This window comes from Tiliqua scincoides, chromosome 2 (assembly GCF_035046505.1).
Source record: "Tiliqua scincoides isolate rTilSci1 chromosome 2, rTilSci1.hap2, whole genome shotgun sequence".
NCBI lineage: Eukaryota > Metazoa > Chordata > Lepidosauria > Squamata > Scincidae > Tiliqua > Tiliqua scincoides.
In genome coordinates, this window is record NC_089822.1 from 109,654,500 (window position 1) to 109,679,211 (window position 24,712).

The window sequence follows — 24,712 nt, forward strand, 5'->3', positions numbered from 1 at the left end:
ATCTCAGAAAATGTTTACATATACAGTACTGTGTGAAGACTAGCATTCACATTTTACATGAGCCTACATAGTCTTATATATCGTAATTTGTAGAAATTAGGGTGCAATGGAGAAGGGGAGGATTGTAGAAGTGGAAATCCTATTGGTCATTATTCTCTGCATGACGCACTTTCAAGAATGGCGTTGTGGAAGGGAAGAAGGCAGAAGCCTCCAACCAGAATCAGTTATACAAATCAAACAAATCTACTTGCACCTGATTCTTCTGCACAATGTATTTTGCTACCAGGTCATAGATTAAGGACTGGGAAAATGGAAGAAAACTGGGAATGGATGGGCTACAGAATGAAGAAAAAAAGAAGAGAGGCCAGGGGGTAGAACAAGGAGCTGTGCAGTGCACTGAGGACCCAATCCACCAGTGCTCCACCAGTGCCACTGACCTTGGCTGTCACAAAAAGTGTTGTAAGGCCTCATTGCCTGAAGACAGAAGGGGAGATCTCCCAGCGGTAGGCCGGCAGCAGGGTTTTTTGGGTGGGAGGGGCAAGAAGGAGGTAGAACTGGGTGGGGGGAAGGGAGGAGTGAACCCGGGAGGGGGGCAGAGATTGCAGAAGGCTCTGCTGCCATATCCCAGCCCCCCTCCCAGACCAGGAAACTCAATATGGGTCTCCTCGCTTCTATGCCAGCTCAATAAAAGGTGCAGATCCAAGGAGACCCATTGGGGCCACCTGGGTAAGAGAATGTTTATTGCCTTATCCTGAGAAGACCTGGTGCTGCCTCCCTGGCCCCATAGGATACAGCAGTCACCATTTTGGTGCCACTGTAGCCCTGGGCACTAGGGAAGCTTAGGATTGGTTGTCAATCCCCTCTCCCCCTCTTGTTTCACAAATGACTAAACCTTAACACTTTTATGTGTTAATGAATGCTAGGAATGTCACAACTGTCTTCTGCCTTGGCTGTCAGAACACTGGTTCCAATTCTGCATGTAATCCCACCCACCCTGGCAGAAGCACAGACATAGGGATAGGTTAGCCTGAGCAGGGTTTATTCTGTCATATACAGCAAACACAGCACTTGATGTCCCCACTCAGAATGTGACTGACTCCAAGACCGCCCCCCCCCCCCAATCTGGGTATGCAAAGGACATGGGACTGATAGTGGCGAAGGAGGCTCACCAAAAAAGCAGCAGACAACAGAAGGGAATAGTAGAGATTTCTCTGTTCAGGGCTTACAGATTCTGGAAAAATGTCATTCACTTGGAGCATTGTCCCTGACAAGCACCAGGATCAGGCCCACACCGTTGCTTCTCTCATGGCTGAGAGCTGAAAGACAGGGACAGGAGCTATACACAGGCTGCAGCTCACTGTGGGTCCCTGCCTGCTCTCCGCAGGGGTGGGGAACAGATCCACAAAGAGGGTCATGTTTCGCTTTTCCTGGGGCTTGCAGTCTTGGTGGGAGTGAAGTGTGGAACTGGCTCACACAGGAGACCAGTGACTAAGGAGGCACTTTTAATAGCCAAGAACCCTGAAGCACAGCAGGAACTGGGAAAGGCAGGGCTACACAAAGTACAGTCACTTCCCATCCTTCTTCCTGTAACGGGTGCGACGTTTGGTCTTGGCCTCGATGATCTGCTGGGATTGACGCTTCAGGGCTACACGTGTCACCACATCGGCATCATCATCCATACTCTCCTCCTCATCTGTAAGGAGATCAAAGAATCTATGATGCTGTGGAGCCATGTGACCCCCTCCCCCCCAAGACTTAGGTCCCAAGACCAGAGGGGAATATCACACCATGGCAGGAGGTTAGCATTACAGCAGTAGATTCCTCAGCCATAGAAAAATGCCTGTCTCGTAACATGACTTGTAGCCAGAAGGTCACAAAAAGAAGTAGTCCTGCAGCAGTGGTTTCACTGAGGAGGGACAGGACTTTATGCAGAGACACTAGAGCCATCTGTATAGGGACCAATAATGCTGTGCACAGAGAAGAATCATGCCACACAGCGGGGAAGTGCTTGCACTCTAAACAGAATCCATTCGCTGCAGACTGCCAGAATACACAGAACCTCCAGTGGGTTACAGTCAGGGCTGTATGGATTCTGTGCAAGCAAAAATGCTTCCAGTCAGTACAGTAGACAATCCTGACTTAAATGGTCTAATTCAGGATAAGGCAGCTTCATATATGTTGATCTGAATACCCCTCCCAAGACTCAATTGCTTACTCACCGTAATACATATCTGGTTTTTGTGCAGTGGGGAGTTTCACTCTGGTGTTGTAGGCAGGCAACCTCCTCTCGAGTTTAGAATGGAACTGTAACAACACAAGCTAGAGTTTAGTCTGGGATTTGGGTTGGGGGCAGGGGAAGAGCATCTCCTGCTTGCACGTTGGGACAGAGCTGGTAGCTCATCAATTCAGGTCTGGACTGTTTTCCACCAGGCTAGATATGCCTGTGCCATGGGAAGATTAGAAAATTATTTATTGAATTGCACAGGCCACTTCACCCCTAAGGCTCTGTGGCACAGTGGCAAAGACAATAAGCTGTTAGTTGAAAAGAGTTCCCAGTTCAAAAATCAACCAAGAACTCCCTAGGTAAAGTTGTGTCAATGTGGGGGGCAGGGTTACGGGACCCTGGGTGGCACTGCTGCCCCTAGTACAGTGATCTGGTTGCTATGGTCCTGTGTCCTTCCATCCCCCCTGCCGCCCGCTTAGAGAGAGGCCACCCGCAGAAGCAACCAGCCTCACTCCAAGTGGCATGCACCCACACTCAGAATGACTGAATGAACCTGCCCGCCCCTGCAGTCATTCTCGGTGTAATCAGTCAGATCAAAGCCAGCCGCTTCTCTGAAAGGGACCGGCTTTGCTCCAGCTGCACCAGAAGTAATTGTGGTGACAACATCACATCATTGCCATTACTTCTGGGTTGGAGGGGGTGGCAGGCTGACTGGCGTGCCCCGGGGTAATGCGCTGGTCATCTGTACGGTTGCCTAGGTAAACCAAGGCAAATCCCAGCCTTTCATGTGTAATATGTAGAGGTATTTGTTTCTTGTGAGTAAGAAAAGAATATAGCCCAAGTCTTACTGAGCACAATGGGTTTACTTCTGAGTAAAATAAATAACAGTTTTCAAACATGTCTAGTAATATGGAGTTAATACTACCGGTGTATCTTGTAAAGATTACTTAAAATGTATGAGTTGTGATTACTCTGAACACAGATCTTCTGCTTATAGTGCCCAACATGTCACTTGAAAGGGTCAAACATTTAACAAAAGAACCCTAATGTTTCTTATAGTGCAATTCTATCTTGCACTGGAACAGGCAGGCCAGGAGGCCTGCGCTGTATCCCGCGCAAGATAGGGGCCCGAAGTGGCTCAGCCAGAGGCAAGGGGAAAACTCTTCCCCTCACCTCTGGGTAAGCCACCACAGCCCCAATGGGTCTCCTTGGACTTGTGCCACCTCCAGAGGTGGCATATGTCAGAGGGAAGCAGAGCAGCTTGCAGCCTCTCCGTGCTACTCGGGAAATGGGGTTGGAATTCAGCATAACAGCCAGGTCCCAGCCCCACCTCCTGCTCCCTGCCCATTTGCCCCTGGGACTGTCTTCTGCTTGTCCTCCCCCACCCCAGAACATCTCCCTTCCACCTCCTCCCTGCCCTCCCCAGACCCTTGTGTTGCCTGAGGTTGGCTGACACAACCCTCCCTGCCTGAGGCTGGATTCTGCCTCTGTGGGCTGGCATGCATTCCTGCGCTGGCCCAGCCGACTCTTGAGGTGGAGCAAATGTGCTTTACAGCACGTTTGTGACCCTCCTGGGCCAGCGCAAGGGACTTGTGCCAGCCCAAGGTGCACTCAGGATTGCGCCCTTAATTACTTGGATGCTTTTAATTACATAGGCCAACACACATTTTAAAACAGTAAAATGTTAGACCTATAAGTTAGACCTATTCATGAGTATATTCGGGGTGCTGATTCCCAAAATGGCATCAGTTTTACCCTATCACATCTAGTTTTGGAGATACGGCCCAGCCTCATCAGCGAATGATTCAAGCAGATTCCTCATGAGGAAGCCTAAGCTATAGCTTCCTCACAAGGAAGCTGCATGAACCACTAACAAGGCTATGCCATATTTTCAAAACTAGACAAGGCAAAACCGATGCCATTTTTTTGGAATAGGCACCCCAAATTTATATAAAACCTCCATAAATTTAGGGAAAAGTTTTTGGAACCTCAATTTTGCAGGTGTTATCAGAGTGTCAATAATGCAACACCACTCAGTACTAAAAGAGTGGAGAAAGATTTTGGAGTCACCCTGAGCAGACAAAGCAAAGATAGGCTGTAACTAAATTTTAAGCAGTGGCAGGGGTGCACTCGAGGAAGGGGCACAAGTCACTCTCTTTGGAGACCCTATGCAGGATTAGAGGCTGCACTGCCTGCCTTAGGAGTCTTCACTTGAGTATTTGTAGATAATGCAAACATGACAAACGCACTCAAATCTCATCCAAAGGAAGGAACAGTATCTGGACCCACCTCCACTTCTTCGATTCTCCGGAGAAGCTCTGCCTTGTCTTGACCTTCAAGGGATTGCAGCAGGTACAGCAATTTCTCTTCTGCTTGGTTCAGGAGGTCAAGCACATAATCGTTGGCCTTCTCATCCAACTGAACGGAAGCAAAGCGGCTATTTTCCTAGGGGAAAGGAGAGGTGCATAATGGCTCCTGGTCCAACAGGGGAACACTTCCACTGCTGGGGAAGTATTTTGTCCAGAGCCACAAAGAGAAAGAGAGAGAACCAGGACAGAATCCAGTAACACTGCTTCCCAGTTGCCATGTCTTTAGCTTCCCTCTTCACTGATGAAATCCTGCTAAAGTACTAGACTATCCTGCCTCCCCAGGGTTGAAAAAAACACCCAGGTTTCATTCCTATCTCACCTATGGATCCCCCCCACACTTTTGCAAGCTGCTGTGATGAATGACATGGCTTAAAGGAGCATCCCAGTGCTGTTATCAAGCATTACAGGTTGGAAATCTGTGTCAGCCTTCATCAGGCAGAGGCTCTTCAATAAGATACTGGTCAAGCCCCTCACTAGATTTGGGGAGCAGGTAGCTTCCAGCAGAAACAGGTAGACACAGCTGAGCACTCACCAGCTTTATGTGCTGCAATTTGGAGGACAAATGCTCCACTCCAGCCTCGGCACTGAGCATAACCTGGGTCACCTTTTCTAGCTCTGCCTTGATTGAGTCACGCTTCTTCTCCTCCTTCTGCAGGTGGCCACGCAATTCTTTCATCAGATTCTCATTCCTGGGTGGGAGAGGGTGCAGGATGAGTGCCCCAAAAGAGGACCCAGTTTGTAGCCAGCCCTTTGTGTTTCCCACAACTGGACAGCAAGAGGCAAGGAATGCCATTCCACAGAGCTAGTGGCAAAAGTACATTACAGTCTCCCCCCCCCCCATACAGGTACAAAGTCTGTTGCCCAGAAAATGCAAGATGAATAATCCACTTACCCCACTTGCCGCGCCTCTCCAGAGTACTTCAGGTGTTGAAGCTGAGCTTCCATTGCCTCCTTCTCTTCCTGAAGTCGAACCAGAGACTCTTCATTCTCATTCTTCATTTGCTCCAGTTGTTTGAAGGTCTCTTCTTGGGCCACGAAACAGGCCACAACGTCCTGCCAAGAAATCACAGGGATTGACAAGCTACCAGAACCAAACTCATCTGCCTCCTGCCCATACTACAGGCCCCTGCTTTACATGCAAATATAAGGCAGAAGCGGGCTAGCAGGTCCCACACAGCAGTGAGGTAAGCCTGGTAAGTGAGATAAGTTCTTATTGGCCGTGTCTGTCAGACTTTCCCTCCCACCCAGATAAAAGGGGAATAGCAAAAGGGAATAAAAGAGAGAAAGAGGTCACCATGGACAGTTGCTGGCCTGGCTCTGCTCTATCAGAGGCTAATTCTCCGAAGGGGTTAAGTCAAGAGAGTAAAAGTGGTGGAATGACTTAGGGCACAATCCTAAGCAGGTCTACTCAGAAGTAAGTCCTTTGTGTTCAATGGGACTTACTCCCAAGGAAGTGAGGCTAGGATTGCAGCACTAGTGGCCTGCCACCAAATCATGGCAAGCTCAGAATGTGGCATCGATTTAGCTTATAGCTTTCAGAGCTCTGGGTGGGATGTTCTTAAAATGCCTGGAGAGGTCAGTGGAGGGCATTTGTCAGGTCTGGAAATAGCATGTGCATTACTGTTTCTTCTAATATTGTTGCCTCTCGTTTGACTAGCCTGGGTGCCTTGTAATCCTTCTTGTGAGAACAAATGTGTTGGAAATTGGTCCATGTCATATGAACCTTGATATGGATCTCAGGGGGTTTCAGACTTTTTTAAGGTGGCCCTCACCCCTGCGTGTTCAGAAAAACAGCTTCTTACAGAGTGAGGCATGAAATGCCAGGCATGAAGGATGCTGGAACAAGCATTTCTACCCAGAGCAGGAGACAGGTGGGGGCTCCAACATTCATGATTTTTACCATCCTGCCAGGCTTTATGGGTTGAAATAATCCAGCCCTGCCACATGCATACTCCCCCCCACAACCTGCTCAGAACTGCTAGAAAAGATCTTGATTTTACATCCTTGGCTTCTTACCCTCCAGGTATCAGCCACGGAGGTTCCTCTTACGGGTCAGTGGCCCAGATAAATGTTGTTTGCAGGTCTGGCTCTTGCCAGGAATCAGCAGTTGATTGCAGAGCAATAGTTTGGCTGTGAGCCTGCTGCTGGCACAGCAGCATTCCTGCTGAGGGCACAGAGTAGCTGGCCTGGCTGGGGGTGGAGACAGGCAAGCAGTTTGTCTACAAATGCTTTCATTCCCAGAGCAAATGCAACAGTGTCTTTGGAAAGCACTCGCACAAACCCCAGTGTAGCACCTGGCTTCAAACTAAGCCTGTCTGGCCATGATCATGGGCAAAATCAATTCCAAGGCCAAAAAATAAGTTTATGAATGGAATTGCCTGGAAAAGCATAGGGGCACAACCTGCAATCGAGCAGGCTAACCAAGTCCTGATTGATTAGCAGCAGCTGGAACAGGGAAAGCAAGGAACGTTTTGCTGTCACACATGAATGACTGGGTGCCCTGAGCAACTATCGACTTGTGGCGTCAAGCGCCTGTCAGCAGGGAATGGGAATGGTCATGGGACGTGCAGGAGCTGCTGCAAAACTGGAGTGAGAAGGCACAGATCGATACAGAGTTGTATTATTTGGCTCTCTGAGAGAAGCCAGGAAAATATATTTTCCCTCTATGAAAGGGGCTCCAAACTGGCTTCTGTTTGGATTATCTTATGCCTCTGTTCTCTTTATTGTTAGGTATTCTCTTCCCATTGGGTTAGTTTGGGGGAAAACTCTTAGGCAAGAATTGTATAATGGTATATTTTAAGTAGCTCCTGCACTTGCTTCATTTCTGTTGTACTGGACACTACTGGGGCGAATGATGATTTATAGACCATTTTTCAACAAACATTCACAATGCGGTTAATTAATTTTTAATTAATTTTTTAACTAATCAAAACAAATGCATTTGGGCTAGCATGTCATCGATATGTGGATAAAAGAAAGATGTGCCCGCAGTAACAATGGCCTCTTTTGCATTAGGGAGTGCTAACAGGGAAGACTGTCCTAATGCAAGATTTGTGGGGTGCTTTTTCAAGCATTTATCATTTGAAGTGGGAAAATGTACTCCTTTAAGGACATAAGAACATAAGAAGAGCCTTGCTGGATCAGGCCAAGGGCCCATCCAGTCCAGCTTCCTGTATCTCATAGTGGCCCACCAGATGCCTCATGACAACAAGATACCTGCATCCTGTTGCCACCCTCTTGCATCTGGCATTCAGAGATTGGTTATCTCTAAAATCCAGAGGTTGCATACAGTTATGGCTTGTAACCTGTCATGGACTCCCCCCCCCAATCTATCTAATCACTGAATTCAGTGGAGCCCACTCCCATGTAAGTGCCCACAGAATGTAACTTCAGTGCCACACAGTGGGCTTGCCAAAATTCTCAGAACATCTTGTTTGTGAAGATGAGGTGGGTAAGGTATGAAGATGCCTCAAACAGGCATCTCAAATCAGTTCTGATCTGTACTAAACAGATAGATAGATACTTTATTAATGGTCATCCGACCAGCTAGTCACAAAACAACACAACAAAATACACAAAATTAAAACCAACATCCCTTTACACATATATAAAATCATAAAATCATCAATTTATACTCTCAATTTTCTTTCTTATCAACTGTGCAGCATGGCAGAAACGGGCCACCCTGAGCGATATATCAGGATTTACATCAGACAGCAGAAAGGCAAGCTGCTCCTCCACCTGCATTCCCGTTACAGCGCCAAAAACCGGGGAAATAAATTTATATTGCAAATCATCATAATTTGGACATTGCAGAATAATGTGGGCAGTTGTCTCCACCACATTATTATGGCAGGGGCACAGTCTCTCTGAATAAGGACGCTTTGCGTAACGCCCCAAAAGAACTGCTGATAGGAGTGCATTGCACCTGGCTTTAGTAAAAGCAATCCTGAATTTTGGAAGAACGATGTTATAAAAATACCTGGCAGGAGAAAGCATAAGAGCTTGATCCCCAAGAAAAACATATGTAGAAAGTCTGGCTCTCGCAGATCTCATTTCAAGATCCACCAACCTCTGACGCAAAATTTCTTTTGCGTCTCCCAGGCTCATCATTGTTAAAGACTCAGGGGAAAGATCGCAAAAATTAAAGTAGTCCAGGCACCTCTTTTCCCAGGAGCCTATAAAGGGATCCAAAAAGATCAAATGAGTAAAATTACACTGTCTTGAGAGAATCTTCAAGAAATAATGCAAGGCATTTAGCCACATCGACATCTCTATACTTGGGGTATCTGTACTAAACAACTGATGCTAATGAATGGCTCCTAGACTGGGGAACTAGTACCCTGCATCTCATCCTGAAAAAGAACGGTAGGTTTGACTATAAACTAATGCTGTTCTTCCTCAGCTAAGGATCAAGGAGTCTGCAAGGAAAGGGCTTAGGAGGAGGAAGCAGGCAAGGCTCTCACGTCAGCATCTGTGACACCAGTAGCTGTTCGAATCTTGTCAAAGGCCTCTGTTGCAGTCAACATGGCCTGTCTGGCCTTCAGGATGGCTCCTTTTTTGATCTGGGGATCTCTGAGCGGGTCTTCAGCCCCAAATGGGATAAGGTCCTTCTTGGAATGCTATAAGAAAAAGACAGAACTCACTGAGAATAAGTGAAACAGAGCACTTGTGCCCAGACAACCAACCACTCCCTGCCTCTTTGCAGGATGGGCTCTCATTAGATTTGGGAATAACTGCTGTTGGTCCAAGGCATTTTCATTCCTTTCCTCCTCCATACTACTATATACTGTATTATGTTCCTATTTTCATTTTTAATGATGGTCATTTCCTCTACATTTCCTTTACAACTGTGACTGTGCCCTGGGGATCAGAAGACTTTTGGACATGTTCCCTGGTATGCAAAAGGCATCACCCAGCTAGTGAGGTGTGACACTGCCTCTGAGACATTAACATAGCTCAGAAGGAACCCCAGCAATGTTTACCTGCCAGGCAGTTGACTTGAGTGCTCAGGAAAATCAAGAAGGGCCTGAGACCCTCTCTAAAAGCAAACCTCTTTGAATGCAAGGTTGGAAACCTGTGAAAGGAGCTCTGGCTGTTCAAATCACAGGGCTCAAAGATCATCTAGTCCAGCCCTCTGTAATAGCAAGATGGACTTAGCCACATCCATTCTGATTAAAGCTCACCACAAGCAGCAATGAACAAAGTGGCCTCATATTATATTGGGGGGGGGGGAGCTCTAAGATTGCTGATCAACCTTGGTAAGGAAAACATGATTTTTTTTTCTCTATGTGTAGTTCAACTCTATGCAGAAGTATGAACAAAAATCCAGCCACTGACTCCAAACAGGAAAATGTGGTGATGGAAGAGGAACGTTGCTGGGGGAAAGCACTTCACAGTGGGATGCTTGGCCCCCTCCCACTATGAACTGGGACAATTAGCAAAGGCACTGATTGCCTTTGCTGACTGCCAAAGGCACTGAGTGGTAGGGAGAAGTGTCAGGTCTATGTTCTGGATAAGGCAGAAACACAGCCAACAAGATGGTTTAGGAACAGGTGCAGATTGCTGGAGTCAGCAGGATCAGCAAACACCTGTGACTGCCTCACCCTGGGTGTGGCTTAGCCTACACTGATTGGCCACTCCAAATACTTAATGTTTGGTATGTTGAGTTTCCAGTGCAGCAGTAGGAGTCTACTGAACTGCTGCCAGTAACTTGGGAGGCTGGATGTGAGTATATACATGTTGTTACTGACCATGGAATGAACTTTGACTGTGTATCTTGGAAAACTGATTTGGATTTGTTGTTTATGGACTGACTGCTCATTGTGCTGACTAGGACTGTTTACTGATTACTCTACCTGTGATAACCCTTGCTCTGAAATATAACCACTGCATTCAAAGAACTCTGCTGGTGTATGCTGTTTTGTGTGCCTGCTCATCCAAGGTTCCATACAACTCTTTACCAGACAAAGGGTTGCAACTCTAACAAGAAGGAGGTCCCAGACTCCAATGGCTAATTAAACAAACTAGCAAATGGGCCCAGGAATTTCCATATCCAAGGCTGTATGGCACTGCTGAACTTCATGGCCTATGCTGAAGGATCAAAGTTTAGATGTGGAGAAAGCAAACCTGGCAGTAATTACCACACTTTCAAAAGGAATGGCAGATTCCTGGGTGACAAACGCATGCATCCGTGCGAGCGCAGGGGTGGGGACTCAACAGGATTTCTAGTGACTGCAGCACAACCTCGCACAGTTTCTTTACCCTCCTCTTGGCTATCCAAAGCAAGGCTACATATAACATGCGGGTTAAGGAATTCAGCAGTTCAAGTGTCAGAATTGTCTAAGCACATCCAGCCCTGCTCAGAGGGGAGCTACTTGTCCATTCTGGTCTTTTCAGACCTTCCACTAATCCAGAGCCAAGAATTTATAACATTTCAATTCTTCTTGTCAATGTCAGGAGAAATACAGGCTAGCCACACGTGTGAGAGGAAAAGAGAACAGAGGAGGCAGCATACCTGGTCTGCCCTAGGGAGGTCTGACAGGCAAGGCAGCTAGCCTGCAAAGAAAGAATGGGCTTGGAAAGTGCCAGGCACTCCGCAGAGAGCAGAACTCTCCATCTCTTTACCCGTCTTTCCGCACGTTCATTCTGGGCTCTCTTCTCCTCCGCCAGCTTCTTCAGGTCCTTCAGCTTCTTATCACGCATTTTCCGTTCTCGATAGATGGTTTCTTCTTGGCTCTGGAGCTGCTCCTGAATTGCAGGGGAAGAAAAAGTGACTTACTGCTGGGAGCATCAATGCTTTCTTCTCCCTAAGAACCTGGTGCTTATTTGAGTCACACTACCACCAAACTTCCCATGGAAAACCATGATTGAGCTCTCATCCCTCTAAATGTTTTTTTTTTTTAAAAGTGGGGTGGATTGGGATCCAGTCATGTGGGGGGGGGGGGTTTTAACCCTGCCTCCCCATGGCATGTTGTTATGGAAAATCATTCCCCTGTTGCTATTTGACCCACCAGTCAATATATTTACCACATAAACAGAAACTCTGCTGACTGTTTCACCATTCTGGATACCGAGCATCTCAGTTTTTAATTTTTTTAAAAGCAGGGTTCTAGCTGATGTGGTTGCTTAAAAAACTATCTAAACTAAAAAATATCTCAAACAAAGCAGAAAGTATTTGAACACCTGAATCATGGAATCAGAATCATATATGTGAGTGTGAGTGCAAATATCGTTAATATTCACAATTACTAATGACTGCAAAATGGGTGTTTTCTGGTCACAGAATCGGAATAATTTTTTTTCTCTATCCAGAATGCACACCTCTTATGTTCTGCGTGGCCTGACCTGGAGTAAACAAAGTCATTAACACCACAAAAGAAAAGACTCCAACCTTAGCTTCCCTCACCAACTCCATGGCCAAATTCAATCAAGGAATCCATGCTAATGAAGCCACTGGCCTCCAGAGCTTGTCATGAGTTCTGTGTTGTACCCTTGGTATGATGCAAAACAATAGCATCCTTTTATCACCAGGGATGAACAATCAAAGGCCGTCAAGCAACAAAAGAATGAGCTTACCCCACAAGAAATCCTACAAGCATCAATGGAAGAAAAAGGTTTAAAAAGTTGGGTCACCAGACCCATGTGCTTTTGTCCCTCACTTGCCTGCCTGCCTGTGTTGAAGCTGCTGTATTCATTGGACCTACTGATACTATGTTAAGCCAACCGCTTTCCAGCTGCTACCTGCCAAGTAGCCAAGTTGTGCCAAGTTGGTGCCCAGGTCTGGTAACCACCCACTCCCCTTCTCATTTCCAACTTTCTTCCCTGCTTCTCTCCTTAAGTGCAACCAAAAGTTGCTGTGCCAGCACAAGCTGGACAGCCATCCTTCAAGCTGGACAGCCATCCTTCATGGGCTGCCTTGCAATGCACCTCTGTCACTCGGAAAAGCAGTTCAGGCTCTCTTGCCCTGCTTCCCTCCTTGAATCACCTATGCCTACTACCTAGCCCATGGGCTTATTTCAAAGTCCTTTCAGCCTTTCACATCCTGCTCTTGAACAGGAGATTTGCTTGGTCTCAGTACTCGAGCCCTGTGACTCTTCCAACATAGTGCACACAAATCAGCACCAAAAGGACAGGAAACCTGGCATCCTTGGCACAGCCTCATCATTGACCCAGAAAACCAATCTATCTTTCTGTGTCTCATGTGCAGTCAAATTGATGACAAATTGATGTATTACTACCTTAAATTGCTTTAGGTGAGTACTGTGCATGTGTTTGTGAGTCTAGGATGCTTGGGCCATCTTTTTTTTTTTTTTACATTTAGAGCAGCATTTACATTTTCAGCCTTTCCCATCTCACTGCACAAGATGCTAAAATTGTCACAGCACACCATCAGTTTTTCACAACTGCCTCCATTTGCCTGAAGATTAACATCCACAAGGTCGCCAGTTCTAGGCCACTGGCACTGTGCGACCTTGAAGCAGCTGGCAAGCTGCAGCTGAGCTGTTCCATCTGCTCGGAGCGTGGGAGGATGGAGGCCAGAATGTTAAACCAGATCGGAGTGTAACACCTTGAACGTGGTGGTTCTTGAAAGAGAGAACCTTCTTTCAATTTGTAAAACTCCCTGCGTGGATTTAATAAGCCTGCCTGTGTAAACCGCCTTGAATAAAGTCTTGAATAAAGACCAAGAAAGGCGGTATATAAATACTGTATATTATTATTATATTAACTCACAAGGCACACCACACTGCCAGCCAAGGATTCATATCCCCAATGGCCTTATACTAACAAATTACCCTCCCCCAAATGGTGCACCAGTGGCCATGGCACATTTTTTGAAAACAGCTGATTTAGAGCCTAGCCACTTGAATGACTAAGGGCGCAATCCTAATCCCTTATGTCAGTGCTTTCCAGCACCGGGGGGGGGGACGACATGTGCTGCACCCTGCAGTTGGGTGTCACACAGAGGCCTCCTCAAAGTAAGGGAATGTTTGTTCCCTTACCTCAGAGCTTCATTGCCCTTATGTCAGTGCTGGAAAGCATTGACATAAGCGGTTAGGACTGCGCCCTATGAGACATTAAATTACTTTGATTTTGATTTCTCTTCCCCAATTTGTAAAATTATAATAAAAGTTGACTGCATCTTCACCCTCATATCCTTCATCCTTCCCTGCTAAACCACTGAGCTATGTCATTGGCTGCTGCATAGGTTCCCAGCAGAATTCCTGTGTGCACACCTTGGTATGTGTCTAAAAAGCACAGCTGGTAACATTTCACAACAGGGAGACGATACATGGATCTCCTTACAGTGGGTTACTCAGTAGACCCTAAGAAGCTCCAGCATCTCCAAGGTCTCTGAATGCCCTTGCCCACACTCCTTTGGCATTATATTACTCCCCCACACCACTTTTTTTTTTACTACAAATCCCCATGCACCTTTAGTACCCATAATATATTGCTTTCACAATACATTAGTGGACTAGTGTCATGCCATGTGTTCCTGGCAGTACTTCATCCTGATTCCCATGCTGTTGTGACTCCCTACCCTGGCTGCATCACGAGCATGTAGTGCATCAGTGTTCACGCTTTCCAGGTCCTTGAGCTCATGGCGCAGGCGGAAAATCTCAGCTTCTAGGGCATCCAGCTTGTTCTGGAAGTGCAAACTCTCCTCCTGAAAGGAGATGAAGAATCTTAGAATGAATTCGAGAGCAATCAGTCTTGATGCCTCTCCCTTTCATAACAGGCTATGCACAAATATAGCAAGGGACACAACAGAAATCCATGGGGAGATATGAGTTTCCTAGAAGCCCCTGTAAACAATGCAGTGATTAACTCACTAGGTTTTTCAGGACTAGTCCCCACCCTCAGTCAGGCACAGAGCAATAAGTGGTACTGCTGCCTTTCGGTTATTGCAAAATAAACGGCAACACACCAAGTGCTGAAACACTTCTCCCCATCTCTAGGATGGAGAGGAGTGTACCAGAATAGGGTACTTCCTCTTAGCAATCACCTTGAATCATTTGTGTGTCTCACCTGCATATGTGCCTTTAGCTTCTGGTACATGCTGGTTATGCGTTGTGCCTCCTCAGCTTTGAATCGAGCCTTTTCCAGACGGTTCTCCAGGGTACGCAGAGTCTGGATGGAAAGAGCAAACTGAGCTAGCAGATAGTTGGGGAGCCTCCCAAACACCACCCAGTTCAAAGATGACCCTACTCTAAGGGTGGTGTATGGCTGTAAGAAGGTAGGCAAATTGCATGTTATTTGTTAGAACATATCCTTGTCCAGGATCTTTCCTACCCTGCCTCCCTTAGGTTGCCTTGGGCTGAACTGCCATGCCCTCTATAACTGAATGAGAATTCTCCGGATGGCCCTCCAAAGTGTGGGGAATGAACATGGAGGTTGCTCGCTTCATACAGGCCAAGGAAGTGATGGTCCCAGCATGTGGTCAACTTGGAAGGAAATGCAGAATGCCTCAGCTGGCAAGAGGGACACACTTTTATTTACATGGTGCAAGATTCCCACAAACAGGACAGGATCTTAAGCAGAGATGCTGCCAGGGACTGAACCCAAGGCCTTACACATGCAAAGGATGTGAAGCATCACTGAATCATGATTCCTTCCCTAGCTTCAAATTCTTAATCACTCATATTTTAAAAAGGGACTGAGGTTATTCAATGTACAGGTCCAGCCTATTTATGCACAGATTTTTTATACACGGATTTGACTCAACACAAATGGTCACTGTAAATGAGAAGGAATGTGCTGATTCCTGGAGAAGGGGAAAGTGCATCTCTTTAAAATCAGTTTAAAAAACTGAATGGCCCTTTAACAACAGCCTCCTTAATGAGAGAGAGAGAGAGGGCAGCTGGCTGAAAATCCATCAATCCTTCTTTCTCCAGGCGACCCCTCCCTTCCCCCTGAGCACTTGAAAGAAAGGTGATCACTTTGCATTGGTGAAGGGAGGGGCTGAGTGAAGTGTCTTTGGAAGACTGATTGATAGATTGTCTTCTTAATGACTCTTATCTTACATCACAAAGGTCAGCAAGGCTGTTTTAAAATCACCAGAGCAAAGAAACTTTGTTTTTTAAATGGATTTGCGATAGTGCATTTTTTGCCATCCACTTAAGTGCTTGGAATGGAACCCACTAATAATGAAACCTGCAAATGATGAGGCTCAACCTGTACTGTGAAATATGGGAACATAGTTCAAATGTTTGGGAAGGCATGCACCTGTGTAGCATTTGCCTATATATCCAAGTGCATAAGGCATTCTAAATCTGAGTAAGAAAGACCTAAAAACAGCAGAGCAGCTCTACTACTAGCTGGAAAGGCAAAGACATCTGGTAGATAAATGCTTGGGAGTCAGGAGGTTAACCTTCTGTCCTCAACTTGGCAATCAACCTGGTCTACTCATCTTCTTCTCTTCACTTTGGTGTGAATAGGGTCATGTGGTTGGTCCACCCATGGCATGAACAAAATGTCAGCATGGGGGAGTGGATTGGGAGGAGTGTCAAAGAAATGTCTACTGCCTCCCTCCAATCTGCTGCAGATTGGAGCGACCAGCCCCATTATCTTGCTCCTTCCTCCTCACAGGCTCTTTAAACAAAACAGGAATTTTGGATTGTGTCAGGAAAGCTCCCAGCATGTTCTGCATTTCCTGCTTTGGTTAAAGCACCCATGTAGAGGAAGGAATGGTATGAGAGACGAGCAGTCTGGGGAAGGTAGCAGCGGGGAGAGCGGCACTATTGGGTTGCCTCAGGCAGGCAGCCCATTAGCTTCGGTCAGCCCTAATACAGCACATAATGCCACCCCTTCCACACACGTGAAAGCTATGTAGCTCTCAGAATAAGGACCCATTTATGGGACAGTAACACAGAGGTTCTCTGCCTCCCTCTTGTGGTGTGTCCATATAATGTGCTAATAATAGCTGCAATTATAGACTGAGGGTCTTTCTAGAACAGGGGTGTCAAATTCATTTCAAACAGAGGTCCAAATAGCATTAATGATGTGTGCTGAGGGCCGGAAGTTCTGTCACTAGGCAGGAAGGGATGTCATTAAACAGGTCATAACCAAAAATAAGCACTTTTTTCTCACTTAGGAACTCATTAGCTGCAAATGACAGAAGAGAATATGTGCAAATTTTGATCATATTTCAAGATATAGGAGAGCCCAATTTTTATGTGGGCTGCCATTTCAGCAGTAATACCTCAGCACTGCTCAGCAGCTGAGAGCCTGAGGGCTGGATAAAAAGTTTCCACCGGCCACATCTAGCCCCCAGCCTTATGTTTGGCACCCCTGTTCTAGATTATCTCAGTGTGATAAATGCAAAATTTAACAGTGTTTGGGGGCTTTGGAATGCGAGGTTAGGATTCTGACTTATTGGTTAGGCAACTGTATTTTGCACTTAGATGTAATTTGGTGCTTGTATTTTGGTGTTTTGCAACATAAATAAATCCATAACCATGGGGGATCCAGATATCTTCCCCTCAAGGAAGCACTTGTATTGTGGGGCATTCCATTTAGTGCCCAGCTGAGCAAACTTCCTAGAAGATAATATCTGATTTAGGATAATCTGGCCTGTCCAGACATCCTGCACTATGAACTTGGCTTTTTGGTTGTTTGTTTTTTAATAAAAACAGTCTTCATGGTCTGCACACTTCTCTCCTGTAACACTGAAGCATGGGAGGCCTCATGGGGCACATCAGAAAAAGAAAAGAAGCAAATGCTGACAAGGCTACTTCCTCAATTCCATAATATTTGACTTTTAATTAAAACATACATGCCCAAGAGAAATAATATCTATATTTCAGGATCGTGGGAGCTGGAGGAGAGACCTGAACAGGAAAGCAGCTACCCGTTTTTATTCTGGCAAAATATTTAAACACAGCACTTCTTTACATGCTCAGACGTCTTCTTCACATTCCTAATTGATCGTGTGAGTCATGTGGCTAAGCTTCTGGTGTCGGCCTCAGCCTTCTAAGGATCAGGCTTCTCTCACCTTGGCTGCCTCAATGTTTCCTTCCTCCATTTCATGCATGTCATGGATTTCCTGCTCCTTGCTGCTGTATTGAGTTTGCAGCTCAGCCAGCCTGCGCTTCCGCATCTCCACTTGATGTTTCAGGTTGTTTAACTGATTGATTTTCTCACATAGCCTGTGATTAATAATCTGGATAGCACCCTTTTGGGTGGAGAAGAGAGGAGTGAGACAGTCTGGTCAGTCACACAGACAGTTCATTGACCCAGGTGAAGCATATTAGAATGGAAACAGACAAGGAGTTTTTAAGAGAGCTAAAAAGCGTTTGAGCGAAGCTTTATTTCTCATGTTGCACATGCATGCAGGCATGTACCCACTTATTTTGCTGCATAATGAATAGCAATCTCTCCCTCAAACCACCTTTGAGATTGAAAAAAATTATCATGATCTGCCTCTAGCTATGTTGTTTTCAGAAACCAAAGGGAGGAAAGTCCAGTCACCCATATGCCCTGAGATTCATTGTTAGTGCTCTTCTTTTACAGTGCAGTCCTAAGCATGTTTACCCAGAAGTAACAGCCCAGTCCTGAGCTCCCATGGCATGCAGCTTTGGCAGCACCAAAAACAGGCAACTTTTATCCCCTTCTCCCGGGTATGGGAAGTAGCCCTGCAATGGGGCTATTCAAGTTACCGCCAACCAAAAGGTAAACCTACATGGGTAAAGGCCTACATGGTTCGCCAAGTCCCACATGAATGCACAGGATCCAGTGGAGCAGAGCTCCACCGGACCCGCCTCCCTCCCCCCAGCATGTCTCCTGCCCACCTTCTCCCCGCCTCCCCGTCACGCCTCCTATCCACCCTCTGCCTGCCTCCCTTCTCCCTGGAACGCCTCCTCCCCGCCCCCTCCCTCCCCCTGCTTACTGTGCTGCGGCTCTGCGGTCCAGGTGACTGGAGACCGGCACTTGCCCGGCACTAGCCTTATGCTAGCCTAGCGCCAGCCAGCGCTGAGCTAGCACAGGCACTGGCCCAGCAGTAAGACTCGCAAACGTGCCTTATGGCAAACATGCCTTATGTGTGACAGTACGCACAGGCAATCACTTTCCAGCTTCACTGTCGCCACAATGCAGGCCCGTGGTAAGGGAACACATATTCCCATACCTTGAGGAGGCCCAAATGACTGCCCCTCCACCTCTCGATGCAGTGCGCGCCCCACTGGCACATCTGCACCAGCACTGGAAAATTGGATAGGATTGGGCCCTAAGGCAGCAATCCTCTGCACACGTATTCGAATGTAAACCCCACTGAACTCAATTAAATTTACTCCTCAGCAAACATACATGGGATTGTGTTTGACTCCATTTCCAGTCCTGGAAAACCAATTTTCGTTCTTTGCACTGATAGAAAGGAATTCACCTGGACAGTCACCTACCTCTCCAGTTTTATTTTTCACAGATCCTTGCTCAGCTGGGTGTTCATGAAAAGCAGCCCTGATGACTTTCTCCTCTCCCTGCAAAAGTGAAACAAACCATATTTCAAAATCTTGCTTAAATCCAAATGCAAACACTTTCCCCGGATCAGGAAAATGCCTCCCAGTTCTTACAGTCATGCATGGGTGAGACACAGCACAAGCAAGAGCAAGGTAAAACCGAGGAGGTATCAGGGCCAGCACCAAGGACCAGCATAGTCAGGCCCCATGCCAGTTTCCCAGCCCCACTTTGCTGTTGCCATCAACTGGCTGTTTGTTTGCTTGCAAGATTTGTATCTTGCCTTTCTCCCACACTGAAGGGGATTCAAGGTGGCTAACAACATAAAAACATTACAACTGAGTTAAAACAATGCTAAAAACATAAAGCTTAAAAACAAAACATTAAAATGTTTCATGCTCCCCCTCTGCCCCAGAAGAGGCAAGTGAGTGAGTGACATTGGAGGAATAGCTGTCATCTCCATCTGGTCTCTCACTCACTGCACTGGAAAGTGATGAGGTTAGATCCAGAGCCAGCTCAGACTGCTGCCCAGAGGAAAGGCAAGGTGGATAGCAGTTCCTCCTTCTCCTGTTCACCACTTGCTTACTTGTCCACTCTCTCTTGAGAGAATGAGCATACAAGCAGAGACAGCAGCAAGGAGCAACAGTAGAAGACAGTGGGGAGGAGCAGGGAGCCCACTGAGGACATCTTGCTAGACAGCCTCACCAAACCTACAGTGGTCAGTAGACAATACTGAAAGGTAATCTGAGCAAGGGTTGCAAGGTGAAATACTGAACAAAAAGCAAGGAGAATTCCCAACAGTTTGGGTGTCAACTTCTGATGGTTTGACAAACATGGACCATGTGTATTCTACATCCACACCCTTCCTGCCAGCAAAACTCACACAAGTATGGCACACTTAAAACTCACACAGTAAGTATGGCATGCTCTGCAACGCTCCGTGTAAGTGGCCCCACTCCCTTGCGTTGGAGCCATTCAAAGCAGTGATGCTAAGTTGCAGTCACTGCCTGAATGGCTCCAATGCTAAGGAGGAGGGGCTGCTTACACTGAGCGTTGCAGAGCTTGCCGTACTTACCGCATCACCCTCCCAACTCTGCTTCTGAATGGCATCCATTTTTCCCAGGGTCGAACACTGCTAGGAGCCTCACCGCTAAGAGATCTGCCAGCTTCTGGTGCAACTGCTTATTCTCCTGCCTCAATCGCATAATTGAGTCCTTGTTCTTCTTGATATTCCATTGTGAGTTCTCATAGAAAGCTTTCCGGTCACCTTCTGCAATGAAAACAAATGAAATTGCTCTGCTGACAATGTATGTATCGCTAATTCAAAAAGCTAAGCAAGGCTAAACTGGGCCAAGAAGGACCAGTTTGAGCAATATCAAGCCATCCTCCTTTCATTTCAGGGTACGCAGTGGTGAAATTCATTATGCACTGAATGAGAAAAAAAAGTAATATTACACTTCAAGATATACTTGGTAGAGGTGTGTGAATTTCTGTATTTCTTTGGACTCAGAAGTGCAGCCATGGACAAAAAGAGGCTTGACACACAGCCTCTTTCCTGTAGACAGAATAAAAACAAATGAGATTTTATTTCCTTTGATGTATGTTTACAGCCTGAAAACAAAAGGGTTTTATATATTTCTTAGCAGTTCCTTCCTGTGACAAGAAACAGGTTACCTTTGTCAATCATTCATCTGTTGTATGAAGGTCACAACTGACTGAATGTACCAGATTTGTATATTTAAATAGTATCTTTAATACCATGGGGAAAACTGGTATTGACTCACAGTCAATTGGATTAATGATACCAACATTCCTCAGTGTTTAATGTGCCCTGACAGTGGCATAATCATGGCTACCACATGGCTGTTCTTGCATTCTCTGACTTTAGTTGAAAGAGTTTTTACTCAAAAGGCACAGCAGTAGTAGAACCATGCCAGGTTCTTGCTATGCACAATTAGGCAAGAGAATAATTATCGCAGTGTTATTCAAACTGTGTGGCGTGGCTCTTTAGGGAGGCACCAGGAACTCAAAGGGGTGGTGCGGGATGTAGATTTTAAAGCAGAAGAAACAGGAGTTGCTCAGCTGCAAGAGTGGCTGCTGCCACCCGCCCTCTTCCTGCATGTTGTTTGCTCAGCATGCAGTCCTTAACCCTCGCTGATCCTTGTCTGGTTGGTTCCTAGTTCCCAGTCTGGGATTGCTTCTCATCAAAGTGAAATTTCTCTTTTCAACTGCCTCCCTCTTCCACTCCCCCCTTTTGATCTCCAATCCTTCCCACTTTCCTCCCCCTCCCCAAATAAAATGCTTCCTATTTTACAAGTCACCAGGGGTCTTAAAGTTGTTTCCATGCAGTTGGCAAATTGGGGTGGGTGCGTGGGAAGCACACTTTACTTGGCCAGGAGCAGAAAAGGTACTGTTTTAAAAGTGATTTATTAATCTTGTTGTTTGACTGAAGAGGAGAGGCTGTATTTTTAAAGTGATGAATCTTGCTATTTGAAGGGAATACTTATCAGCCATTGATGAAGTGATTGCCAGCCCAATCCTATCCACACTTTCCTGGGAGTAAGCCTTAATGGGACTTACTTCTGAGTAGACATGCATAGGCTTGAGCTGTGCATCTCCTAGTATAGGAGACAAATCAGCTTCCTAACCAAACCCTTATCAGCTCTGATATATTTTCATGGTCTATTTTTGTTTTCCCCACCAGCTACTGGAAAAATTTAATTTCATTAAATTAATAAAGGGTTCAATCCTATCCAAGGAGAATGGGAGAAATGACTAGTTGGATTGGGGTCCACAGGGGTGTGTGTGTGTAATGTTGGTCAGACTGGTTGTTCACAAAGTTCATTTGATAAAACAATTCTATTGGTATGCTTACAAAGTTTAAAAAAATGAGTCCTCCTGGACCAGACAAAATCTACCTACTCCAGCATCCTGTCTCCAACAGTGATCAGCAGCTGATCATTTATAAAGCATGTATATTGCTGTTTATTAATAATATATTTTTAAGATCTGCATTTAATTAATGATATGATTAATATAATTAATATAGTTAATATATAATATAATATTATAATATAGTTAATATTTCTGGCCACTTCCTGTTTAATGATGTCACTTCCAGGCCTCAGCAACATGATGGGGAGTCATGGCCAACAGCCACAGGTGTCAAGGGAGCCACTGGCCGGAAAAGTTTGAGTACCACTGAATTATAATTAGTCTTCATTTTACTAAGACTCGCAAATAGCCATTTGCCTGATTGTCACATAATGTATAAGACTTGTTTGCAGGAGATCAACCAGGGAAGTTTTTTATTCTTCTGTGTCAACAAATGACCACTACAGATATGGACAACAAAGTAGTAAATAATGTGGGTGACAGAAAAACAAAGTTTTACAGACAATCACAGAACTAAACTTACTATAATCAACACGCTCTTTCAATGAATTCTACTATAGCAGGAACCTCCAGTGAGAGCCTCACCTACTCCAAATGTTCATACACACAATCAGAGTGGATTACTAGTGGTATTCAACTTCCTCATAGAAGAGCTTTGAGGAAGATCAATGACTTGCAGCACAATCCTATAGGATTGCAGCTTTAGAGCAGACTGCACAGTTCTGATCCTAGCTCACCTATAACTCCTGTGCATCTTTAAGGAGGACCCTTCCCTTGTCCATAAGATAGTAACTCACAAGGTGTTAACGACAGGGTTGGCCCATTCACGAGGCTGACACTGAGGCAATTGTCTCAGAGAGCAGATTGGCAGGGATGCCTGCTTCCACTATTCCTCCTCCTCCTCTTGCTCCCTAGATCTGAAAAGCAAGAGAGAAATGGAATGAAAGAGGATTTGTGGAGGGGAGGAAGTTTTCGCTCCACCATATTTTCTCTTTCAACCTGTTCCCCTCTTTCTTTTCAAACCGAGAGAGCAGAAGAAGAGCACTAACAACTTGTGCACTGCGGGCAACAGGGCCCTCTTAGGGGGCACCATTTGATGTATCACTGCAGGCATTAGGAGCTTTGGGGCCAGCCCTGGTTCAAGGTACTATGAAGTGAGGTTGGAGTAAGAATGAATGAAAGAGATGAAAAAAAATATTACTACTTGGACCTGATGTTTCACTCACATAGTATAAACTATGTATTTATGGTAAATGAACCACAACCATTTCTGCCCAATGTTGCATATACACAATAGGGATCAAATGTGTATACCTGTGGGCAGGGAAGAAATGAGTTACACAACCACCTTACCTGTATTAGGACCCAATCCTATCCAGCTTTCCAGTACTGATGCAGCTGCAATGCTGTCCTGAGGTACAAACAAGGAACAAACATTCTCTTGCCTTGAGGAGGCCTCTGTGACTCCCCCCCCCCCCATTTGCAGGATGCAGCACACACCCTGTTGTCACAGTTGCATCAACACTGGAAAGCTGAATAGGACTAGGCCCTTGGGGCCCAATTCTATCCAACCTTCCAGCACCAGTGCAACTGCAATGCAGCCCTGAGGTAAGGGAATAACTGTTCCCATACCTTCAGGAGGTCTCTGTGACTGCCTCCCCACCACAGGACGCAGTGCACGCCTCAATGGCACAGCTACACTGGCACTGGAAAATTGGATAGCATTGGTCCCTTAGTCTTGAGCCTACATGGCAATTCACAATCAGCCCAACCTTATGCACATTTCACCAGAAGTAAGAAAATCCCACTGTGCACAAGGAAGCTTATTACTCCTTGGTAAGCATACATAGGGCTGCTGCTTGGTTTATGGAGACTCTCTGCTGGGGAATGAGGGCCCATCCGGTTTTCCAGCAGCCGCAATGCAGCCCCAAGGTAAGGGAACAAATGTTCCCATACCTCAAGGAGGCCTCTGTGACTGATGCCCCACCACAAGATGCAGTGCATGCCGAAGTGGCACAGCTGCACCAGCACTGGAAAACTGGATAGGATTGGGCCCTGAGTGGTTCTCCGTGTCCAGTGTCTCAAAGGGCCTCCAAAGGCCTTCCCTGGTCCTTACCTAGGAGCTGTATCTTGCTCTGCAGCTCTGTGATCTGCTCGTGGACGGGGGGCTTGATTCCTTCAAGGTGCTGCGTGGCTGGCATGGCGGCCCCAAAGCAGATCGTGATGGGGTGGTGTGTGGAGAGCCAGGGGGCTTGGCAGGTGGGGTGGGGGGGTGGCAGGCACAACAGGGGCAGGGCTGCTGGGGCAGAGGGGCAGGTGGAACAGTGGGTGTGGAGGAGGGGCAATGAAGCTTCCTCACACACAGCTGTAGGGTGTCAGCCTCAGCCCCCCACCTCGCCCAGCGCTTCAAGGCAGCCTCCCGCCCCTCTCCAGCACACACGACCACTTCCCCCTCCCCAGGCTTGCTTCTGCCCCTCTGCCAGCCTGCAGCCTCTTCACTGGTCCAGCTGCAGCAACATCCCTAGCCTTGCTCTGTCTCCATGGCGACCAGCACTGATGCAAAGCTCCCATTGGCCGAAGGAGAAAGCAGCCCGAGCGGCACGATGGGAAGAAGGTCAAGTCACCACACCTGGGGAGGGACTGGCGCCCGGTTGCTACACAGCGGTGGAGTCCCAAGGGCCCCATCTTGCCAGGGCGGGGGGTGGAGCCGGGGTCTTTTGTTTTTCCCTCGGGAAAAGAAGGAAGCGTTAAAAGGAGCCCATCGAAGTAG

General features: G+C 46.5%; 1 protein-coding gene across 3 annotated transcripts; it reads right to left on the reverse strand.

Moving 5' to 3' along the window:
* Positions 1-1,194: 1,194 nt before the first annotated feature.
* Positions 1,195-24,667, reverse strand: ODAD3 (outer dynein arm docking complex subunit 3). Of its 3 annotated transcripts, none has more exons than XM_066616328.1 (13): positions 24,572-24,667; positions 20,196-20,314; positions 18,993-19,070; positions 17,591-17,770; positions 14,626-14,727; positions 14,138-14,263; positions 11,221-11,343; positions 9,060-9,215; positions 5,486-5,646; positions 5,126-5,282; positions 4,514-4,669; positions 2,220-2,304; positions 1,195-1,693 (listed from the first exon to the last, which is right to left on the reverse strand). In XM_066616328.1, exons 2-13 carry the CDS (start codon positions 20,250-20,252, stop codon positions 1,566-1,568), a joined length of 1,509 nt encoding a protein of 502 aa, XP_066472425.1. In that variant the 5' UTR covers positions 20,253-20,314; positions 24,572-24,667; the 3' UTR covers positions 1,195-1,565. The 3 variants fall into 3 exon arrangements, with proteins under 3 accessions (XP_066472425.1, XP_066472424.1, XP_066472427.1); XM_066616327.1 differs by having other exon boundaries at positions 20,196-20,317; XM_066616330.1 differs by lacking the exon at positions 24,572-24,667 and adding an exon at positions 24,059-24,276 and having other exon boundaries at positions 20,196-20,317.
* Between the last annotated feature and the right edge of the window lie 45 nt (positions 24,668-24,712).

Coding starts and splice junctions, on each gene's coding strand:
- ODAD3 (XM_066616330.1), bottom strand. CDS start 24,143: ATGCCAGCCACGCAGCACCTTGAAGGAATCAAGCCCCCCGTCCACGAG. Junction 14,728..17,590: donor GAAACATTGAGGCAGCCAAG/GTGAGAGAAGCC, acceptor CTTTCCATCCAG/ACTCTGCGTACCCTGGAGAA. Junction 4,670..5,125: donor AATTGCAGCACATAAAGCTG/GTGAGTGCTCAG, acceptor CCTTTCCCCTAG/GAAAATAGCCGCTTTGCTTC.